Source organism: Belonocnema kinseyi, chromosome 8 (genome assembly GCF_010883055.1).
Source record: "Belonocnema kinseyi isolate 2016_QV_RU_SX_M_011 chromosome 8, B_treatae_v1, whole genome shotgun sequence".
Taxonomy (NCBI): domain Eukaryota; kingdom Metazoa; phylum Arthropoda; class Insecta; order Hymenoptera; family Cynipidae; genus Belonocnema; species Belonocnema kinseyi.
The window spans coordinates 98,088,082-98,097,656 of record NC_046664.1 but is presented as its reverse complement, the minus strand read 5'-3'; the positions used below and the strand labels follow the sequence as shown (position 1 = coordinate 98,097,656).

General features: G+C 29.8%; 2 protein-coding genes across 6 annotated transcripts in view; both read right to left on the bottom strand.

Annotated features, from left to right (window-relative positions):
- Nucleotides 1–267: 267 nt before the first annotated feature.
- Nucleotides 268–7,038, bottom strand: LOC117179078. 4 transcript variants are annotated; one of them, XM_033370720.1, is made up of 6 exons: nucleotides 7,003–7,038; nucleotides 6,637–6,920; nucleotides 6,371–6,447; nucleotides 6,233–6,289; nucleotides 5,599–6,146; nucleotides 268–2,196 (listed from the first exon to the last, which is right to left on the bottom strand). In XM_033370720.1, the coding sequence occupies exons 4-6, from the start codon at nucleotides 6,264–6,266 to the stop codon at nucleotides 613–615; spliced, it is 2,166 nt and encodes a 721-aa protein (XP_033226611.1). In that variant the 5' UTR covers nucleotides 6,267–6,289; nucleotides 6,371–6,447; nucleotides 6,637–6,920; nucleotides 7,003–7,038; the 3' UTR covers nucleotides 268–612. The 4 variants fall into 4 exon arrangements, with proteins under 4 accessions (XP_033226611.1, XP_033226610.1, XP_033226612.1 ...); XM_033370719.1 differs by having other exon boundaries at nucleotides 6,637–7,032; XM_033370721.1 differs by lacking the exon at nucleotides 6,371–6,447 and having other exon boundaries at nucleotides 6,637–7,032.
- A 1,170-nt stretch (nucleotides 7,039–8,208) lies between these two features.
- LOC117178762 (phosphatidylinositol 3-kinase catalytic subunit type 3) overlaps nucleotides 8,209–9,575 on the bottom strand; it is a 16,854-nt gene continuing 15,487 nt past the window's right edge. The window contains exon 9 of one of the 2 annotated variants that reach the window (XM_033370204.1): nucleotides 8,209–8,742. In XM_033370204.1, coding sequence (XP_033226095.1) covers nucleotides 8,342–8,742 — 401 coding nt within the window. In that variant the 3' untranslated portion in view covers nucleotides 8,209–8,341. The remainder of the gene's footprint in view (nucleotides 8,743–9,575) is intronic. The other variant, XM_033370205.1, reaches the window with a different exon arrangement.

Below are 9,575 nucleotides of genomic sequence, written 5' to 3'. Positions count from 1 at the left end.
CCCCACCCTACCCTACATAAAATCAGTTCATTTGATAATTTTTTAATACATTAATAATTTTTTATACAATTCGAAAATTAAGAATAAAATACTTTTTAACAAATCTAAAAAAAGTTATAGCTTTCAAACTAAATCAATAACAGGAGGAATAAAAACACATTTAATAACAAAGTTATTATATATTATTTCTTTATATAATGATAATTCTTCTTTATTTTTATAAAGTTCATTAAATATTTAAATATAAGCTTTGATGTATTTTGCATTTTGTATAAACGCTTAAAACTAAACGCAAAACCAACTTATAAAATTTGTGTCGAACAAATTTCTAAATTACATGGTATAAATTTACAATAAATGTCTCTTGATTGAATTAATATTAAATTCAAGACTTTCAAAATACGTATAAAAATCAGTGCTATCGGGGGATTATGTTATAAATCAATTATAAAAAAATGGAGTTTCAAAAAGTGACTCGTATCATCATTCAACTTTATACAAAATCCTAAAAGATTTTGTAACAGACATTCGATTTTATACAAAACATCCTAAAATATGGTACCATATGACATTATACAAATAATAATTCTAATTAAAAATATAATTTATTAATTACTGTTTCTCACTCATCGCTGCTTTAATACTTTCTTTTACTTGTGATCGAAGGTCCTTTATCAGCTGATTTTCCGCTCTAAGGCGATCATTTTCCTGTTTCAGTTTTTTATTTTCACTATTGAGTTGGCGATTTTCTTCCTTCAGTAAACAATTTTCCTTCAAAAGTCTATTTTCTTCCTTGATCAATATTTCTAAACTGGACGATGTTTCATATTCTGCTTTTGGTTCGTCTTTTTCAGTCGCTTCGTCCTTCAATTGAAAACCATCAGAATCTTTCTTATCTTCCGGTTCCGATTCTTTTTTCAAATCAGAAACTGCAGTCTCACTTTCTTTACCCTTAAATTGAAAAATTGGTTCAGATATCTGTTTTTCCTCAGCTTCGATCTGTTTCTCTAATTCGCCAACCGTAATAAATCGTCGTTTATTCTCCACGAAATCTTTACCCTGACATTCAACAAATTCTTCAGATTTCTGTTTTTCTTCAACTTCGATTTGTTTCTCTAATTTACCAACTGTAATAAATCGTCGATTTTGCTCCACAGAATCTTTACTCTGAAATTGAACAACTTCTTCAATTTTATTTTTTTCCTCAGCTTCGATCTGCTCCTTCAATTCGCCAATTTCGGTTGATTCCGATAAATCTTCATAAAATCCCTTATAAATAAGAATATGATTATTCGTATATTTTAATTCTTCTGTTTGAAAATCTCTTTCAGGAATCAACCCCGCAAAAGGATTTGGTTCACAGTAAAGGGGTGAAACAGATTTCTTCAAAATTTTGCACAAAATTTCTTGATCTTTTTTGGCTCGCTTCTCAGTTGCTGCCGTCAATATAAAAGGAGCATTTACTTTCTTTAAAATCGAAAAAGCATCCTCCCAATTCCAGTTATTTAGTCCAATAATTCCTAGCTCATTACCATACAAATCAAGATTGTACCCGATGACAATATCCGGTTTTTGGAAGCTACGAATATTTTTGTCAGTTTCGTTGAAATAGTCCTCATATGTCACAGCTAGACCTACAGAGTCGATATACTTTTTCCTAAGCTTGCAAGATGCGCAGACGGAATTAAAGATGCTATAAGTACTTTTTAGTTCCGGCCCAACGAACGCCACTTCCATGTTCTTTAAAGCCGGAATCCAGTGCAAAAGAATTTCCCAGTATTCCGCAAGAAAAAATTCATTATGAGTCGCACCGACTACATGAACCATGAGCTTAGCTGATGACATCAAATTAAGTTTTTGAATCGCATAGAGAAGAGTTAACGGTCTAGAAATAAATTCAGAAACAATTTGAATTCGATGATGAGTGCGAGCTTTTACTTCTCTGGCAGTCTCTCCTTTTAGTTTCATATAGGTTTTTAAAAACTCTTGCATTGAATTCGGCAGTTTTGTAATTTCTGTGTGAACTGGTATTGTTTCTCTGGATTCTTCAAATTTCACTATGTCCTGTGCTTCAAATTGAAGAAGAGGATAGGGTTGAATATTAGCCATTTCCAAGGCCAGTATGAAGCTCATGTGATATTTATCGCAAAGTTTCTGATGCCTTTCGTCTTTTTTGTGTTGCTTGCAGAGACTTATCTGTGAAAATACATTTAATCATCCTTAATTCTAACTGCCTTCAATCTCATTTATTCAACGCACTAAACGAAAGATTAATGTTTAAAGTCGTAATATCAAGGGTTTATTTACTCGTATTTTTGGTTACACTATAGGTTGCAAGATTGCACGGGATTGCAAAAGATTTCATGTATTATAGGAAGTTCATTATAGAACACCATTCTATAGAAAACAATTACAGGATAATCCTCATTATAATAAATAATATAAAAATATTGAAGAAATTAATGTAAAAAGTAGATAACCTATAAAGGAACGATTTATTTTCGACTACTCATAATTTCATATGAAACTTCACAAAAATATCGATTCTGCACAAATGAACTGTACACAGAAGAAATTTGTCAATACGCTTGATATTTTCGAAATCTCTTAAAATTTAATTAGATCTATATTAAAAACTTTTGGAATCTCTTGAAATCCCTTGAAACCACTGGTAATATTTTTTAATTCATAAAATCTTTAAAATCTGTTAAAATCCATTGAAATTTTTTAAACACGTGAAAATAAAAAATATATATATACATCATTTGAAAGCCCTTGAACATAATTTAAATTTATTTATTAAAGGTCTCTCTACAAAATCGTTTAGATCCCTATGTATCTTTAGAAATTTAATCAAATCCTTTAATCTTGTGAAATTCCTTGAAATACCTTCCAATACCTTGTAATCTTTGGAACAGCCAGAAAATCCTTAAAAGAACCATGGTATGTTTTATGGGTACTGGGCCTAATGCGAGCAGTTTGAAAATATAATTATTTATGCGTATATTACTCAGGGTGTCTGGCGATTCTTAGGAACAAAATTCAAGGTCTTTTCCAGGTTTTCCAGGTCAAGAAATACAAATTTTCCAAAATTCCAATTTTTTTAAAAATAAGCCATTTTATTTTTATTGGCCAAAAATTTCTAAATAAAGCCGAATCATAAATGAACAAATTCTTAATTTTTTGCGATCAGGAGTCGTCTTTGTGAAATCTTTAGGAATATTTTTTTATCTTTATAATGTCTTTGAAATCTTTTGAAATCTTTGTGAAATATTACAAACCTTCGTGAAAGCTTGACGGTGAAATATTTGAGAAATCTTTTGACATTTTTCGAAGCTTTTGTAAAATCTTTAAAATTCTTGAAATCTTTGTGAACTCTTTCTTTAATCTTTGTTTGCGAAGTCTTTTGTGATTGTTTAAAATCATTGAACTCTTTTGAAATCTTCTCACATGTGTTGAAAGCTTTTGAAATCGCTTAAAATCTTTGAAATCTTTTGAAATTCTTGAAATCTTTTGAAATCCTTATGAATCCTTTAAAGAAATTGTGAAATCTTCTCTGTCTTTTGTATTCACTTGAAATTGCTGTGAAATCTTTATTGAGATCTGCCGTGCGCGCCTTTTTAAAATCGTTAACATCCGTGAAATCCTTATGAAATGTTAAAGATATCTAAAATATCTTGAAATGTTTGAAATATTTAGAAATATTTTGTAACCTTTTGAAATCTGTTGTACACTCAAAAATCGAGTGGTCAACCCCTCGAAAAATCCGCTGTATGGCCATGGCTTATTCTAATTCTGAAACTGAATTAACATCGAAATTTAAAACTTACAATTTTTATAATTCATAAGTTGAACACCTAAACAAAAAGTGCATTGAAATATATTTATTCTGTAATAAACAAAAGATAAATTATATCTTGAAGAATATAAACATCTTCAGCAGCAAGATTTTTTCCAAACGAGATGTTTCTTTCATAATAGGTTAAAAGATTTAAATTACTCTTCGCATTTCGATCAAATTACTTTTTTAACAGAAAAGAACAAAAAAGAATAATTAAAATTCAAGGTTTTCGTGAGAAAATCGAGGAAATTTCCAGGTTTTTAAGGTTTAGAAAAAATTCAAGGAGAGTTTCAGGTTTTCAAGGTCACTAGACACCCTGTTTCCTCCTTAAAACAAACAAGTTTGCCCATAGGACCGACCTCCTAAAACGTCTCCCTAGAGAGATACAGTCTTCCAATGTCATAAAAAGTCTTTTTAATCTAGAACGGAAACATTTCCCTTCTGGCTGGATTTTTGTAGAACTTGGTGTAGAGAGTTTTTAAGACCTGTAATTAGGAATTCAAGGTCAGAGTTTCAAAATTCAACTAATGAGATGAAGAATTGAAGCGAGCATCCAAATTTTATATGAAATTGTATTTTGAAATATTTCGTTTCATTATTCTAATTAATTAATGTATTTAAATTATTTATAACTGTGTAAATGTAACATAATAATAGACGTGGCTTTTAAGCTTTTATCTATCAACATTTATTCAAAATTCAACGAAAAGACAGCGCTAGGATAGGTTTTGTTGCTGCACATTTAAAATTAGTTTAAATATTGATAAATCCCATAAAATTCTTTTACAAGCCTTAAAACCCGTGGAAGTTTTTCGAAATTTGTTTGAATCCTTTGGAATCCCTTAAATCCTTCTGAAAAAGTTGGATATAAATCTTTGAAATCCCTAAATATTTTGAAAATTCTCGAAATAGCTTAAAATCTTAAAAATGCCTGGAAATCCCGTCAAATTTAATTTAATTTCTCAAGTTCACTAGAAATATCTTGAAATTTTGTAAAATTCTTTGAAGACTTTTGAAATCCTTTGGAATTCCTTCAAATGCTTTAAAATCTTTACAATCGCTAGGAATCTCTTGAAATTTGATTTCCTTTATTTTCTAAAGTTTATAATAAATCCCTTTAAATCTTTGAGGAAATCCTACAAAATTCCTTGAAATCCTTTAAAATTTTTTTAATCACTTGAAATCCTTTAGAATTCCTTAAAATTCTCGTAAATGTTTGGAAATAATTTTAAGTTAATTTTAAATACTTGGAAACTACCTAAACCCCGGTTAAAATCCTTAGAAGTCATTTGAAATTTGTTGAAATCCATTGTAATCCTTTCAAACCTCCTGTTATGTTTGGAAATCTTTAAAATGCCGTGAAATTTTTATGAAATCTGACAAATTCGGTTAAAATTTATGGGAATTATATGGAATTCTTTTAAATTTCCTAATATATGTCGAAATCCTAAGATAAATATAAATCATTCGCTTGAACTTTTTCTATTTTTTTTTTTTTTATAAATTCTTTTATTATTATATGATATTTCTATCATGATTTTTCTACAATCACAGAAAGAATGATGAGAAATTTATTATAGGAAAATCATTATATACCTATACTGAATTTGTTATTATATTTTTCTCGTTAGGGAGGATTACAAGGTATTGTAACAGATTGCATAAGATTCCACGAGATTGCATAATATTGAAGAGAGTGTACACTAGATTGCAGAATCTAGCGCGTATAATAGTTATAATCTTTAGTTTAAACTTACCCCGCAATTACAGGTTTTTAAAACGCTCAAGTCGCTTTCGTGGCAAACGAAACAGGTTTTTGGAAACAGGAACATTTCTCTTTCATAGTTTAAAAGTGGCGTTCCAAGTTTTGATTCTGCTTTCAACATCAAATCGAATTTGGTCTTCATCCATGCGTCCGCATCATCAGTTTTCAAATTATCAAAAAGAGTAGTTGCTCCAGTCTCCTTCAACATGCCCAAGATTACCTTACAAAAATCTTTATGTTCGGGCCAATGCTTTTTTCGATGCTTCTCTCCACAGTAGAAAATCATTTTACAACGATTGCAACTTTCAACACGAGCAGTAATGTGACAGACCATACAAGAATTGGCATAATAGAACTTCCAAAAGATTTCACTCTTCCATGGCGTAATTGTTTCATCATTAATCGTTCTTACTCTTAGTTTCAGTTTTTTTTCAACAGAAGCTCTTTGTGCCTCAACTTTTTCTTCAAGGAGATTTAATCGTTCCATGATCTCAGATTCAGGATCTACACTTTCATTCTCCATTTTTTGTATAACAAAAACTGAAAATGTTATAATATTATCAGAAAGAAAATTTGACCTCCATTTATCGGTTTATTTGAAAAAAATTACGAGTTATTATTTATACCCGCTTCAAAATATTTTCTTCTGCCTTTTTTCATGTAAAGATTATTTTTACTTTAATCTGAAAACAGATCAAATATATGTTGCAATTACAATTAAAATTCTATGAATAAAAGTGTTGTTTTAGTATAGACAAAGAAACCTTTTTTTCTTCAAATCTTGTAGCATGGAGATTGATGATTAAATTGTGTATTTTCAAACATTTCTAGAAGATTTTTTCTATAGACAGAGAGCTATTTTTCAATTTTATAATGCAGAACAGTAAGTTTTCTACAGTTAAAATTAAAATTTTGAAGATTTTTTGTGTGAAATTCACAGAGTACTTGAGAAAAAAATACGTCTTCAAAAAATCGGAATAAAATAAAATGGTAAAATTTTTAATAGATTTGGTAAGCAAACATAATTTACCTGTTGCTCTTACTTCTTCGCAAATAATAGCTGATATTTTCGTGGATATTTTATGATGTACTTAGTAGTTCCAAGCGTGTGGGATTTTGTACGCCAGAAATATATTTATCTATATTGGTGTTCCAAAAAGTTCTCAAAGACTTAATTTAGTTATTATGAATATATAAGGACTACAGATTTACGTCCTTTGATTTCATATTTTTATTTCACAAATCTTCGATCAAACTGCGAAAACTTGGCTTTGACACTGCTGTCATCTGTTAATTTTTATAGGTTATGTTTACCTACTTGATTAGAATCTTCAGATTAGAATGTAACCTTTAGAATAAAACTGTTAATGAATCATTTATACATTAACAATGTTACCTATTATATACTTTAAAGAGCAATGTTCCATTATTAATTATAAGATATTTCACCCCTTTTTTTAGAAGTCACGTGACGAAAAACCTTTTGTGGGCATGCGCAGCACCACTCGAATTTTCTGTTTTAACTATGTGGCATAAATTATAATTTATTAATTGTTTGCGCAACACTTAATTTATCAAATTTGAAACTATGTTTAATTTCGAAACTTTATCAAGTTTTAATATGTTAATATCAGGATCCTCATATATGGTCAATCACCATCTCTGGTAGTCTTATTGCAAATTTGGAAAACCCAAGTTTGAAAAAACTTATCACTATGATTTAAATTTCACAAAATGGATGGTTTGCATCAATTTTAGAATATATGTCTTCATCCATTTTTAAAAATAACAGTACTTTAAACAATTTTAAATGCCTCATTTCTGAGAAAAAAATATTTTTAAAAAACTTATCAAAAACCAAAGTTTTATCAACTCTATGACTTTGGAAGATCACATTCAGTTTTTAGTGTTATTTTAATTTTACGAGGTAAACAAAATATTTAAAAAGAGACAATTAACCCTCACACTTTTTCAAATAAGGGGTCATTCACAAAATACGTCAGAAGTCGCTGAAAAATGTATCACGTATTTTGTGAATGGCCCCCAATATAATTATTTTATTTCATGTAGGTAGTGATTTTAATATAGAACTTAAATAATATAAAAAATGTACCCATGAACATTAATTTCTAAGCAGGCAGCATTTTTCGGTTTACTTGATAGTAATACCTTCATTTCGTCACTAAATAATAATTATCTGTAGTATATAAATCGAATAGTTTCCTTATCACATTGCGCTAATAGATATAACATATTTTTCAGGAGATTTCATTTTCCAAGGTTATTTAATAATGCAAGGAAACTGGGTTGAAAATCTGTATCGAAAGTTCTCCTGAGTCATATGGATAATGAAGTTAACGCATTAGTGGTTTTTTCAAAGTAAAATGACGGGAATCTATATTATAATAATATTTAAAGTCAACGGATTAAATATAGGTTTTAGATCTTATGGAAATTAACTCTTTGTCAGAGGAGGTAAGAGCAAATATTGAATTTTCATATAAAAAAAAAAAAAAATAAAACTCCATTTCTTTAAAAAGTACACTATCCGAAACTTTTTGTCTAAATATTAATGTAAAGCTTGTAAAGCTGAAAACTTTTATAAAATAGTTTATTGAAAACAACTTCAAAAACAATAATTTACATTATATATGTACATTTTTATGCGCACTCTTGCATCAACAGTCTACTCTTTGCACTCTCACTAATTTGCGCCAACAGTTAGAATCGTATTTTCATTTACGCCAGTACTGTGCAAATTTGTGAAATTGTTCCACCAGTGCAGCCATCACGGCAGTCACCGATAAATCAAGAAGATTTTGTACATAGTGCACAGCTTCTTCATCGCTTAGGTCGAGCCTCAATTTATCCTGAACTTTCTTTACAGCTTTGTCAGGTTCCAGGGCGATATCAGGAACACTCGCATCGACCATGAGTGAAAAAAGATTCAGAATTAGGTTTGCATGCCGTCTCAAATGCAAGAAGGCAGTGTAACACTGTTTTCTGAATTCGTGGTAGTGCTCAGAACCAACACCGCCCATTGCTTCTACCATTTCTTTGCTGAGTTTCATCGGAGGAGGCAGTGGCTTTGGATCTCTGCCCAAAATGTAACCGAAGTCGATGTGAAATAGCTTTCCTGCAAAAAAACGTTTTTTTTTTATCAGCATGCATTTTTTTAAACTGATAAGCTTATAATATAAATCCTACAGGCCTCGGATCATTAGAATGCTTTAAAAAAGTGCAGAAGTCACACACGTCGTATGAAATTACAAATCATTTCTTTTTGAGGAATAAAGAGTGAAAGTATCAGATAAAGATTTTCAATTTATTTCTGTTAACGAAGAACATTAGACCAACCGCTATATGTATAGAAAAATACATAAAACAATAAACAATATGTAGTAACACTCATTTTACTCTTCCCAGGATAAAATTTGGAGGATTTGAAAATTATATAAATTATATGCAGTTTTGCATTCTATGCAGGTATTTTGAATTTCTAAAAGATTTTGGTCAGTTAAATTTGATATTTTGTCATCACTTGATGAAATTTTGTGTAAAAACTTCCTGATTCAATTTATTATACGGGGCATTATTCCTCAATTGCCCCAACTCAAAAAGTCATGTTTTTCGATTATCTCTAAATTCTGGGAATATGTTCGCCTACCCAACAGTAGTTAATCCACAAACTTATAGATCAGGATTACCAACCCTCCCCAAGTGAGGGGGGTTGAATTTTCAACCCCAATGCCTGCAGGGGTAGTTTCAAACGCCTGTAACTTCCTTTCTAATTACGCGATTTAAAATTTTATGAGGGTTTTGGAAAGTGCTTTTTACACGCGTTTATCCTATTTTATTATTTATAAGAAAAAAATTGTTTAAATAATTTTTTCAATAAATCAATTGTTTATTTAACTTTTTTCGCAATTTAGGCATCTACGATTTTTTTTAAATAGTCTCAAAAGAAAG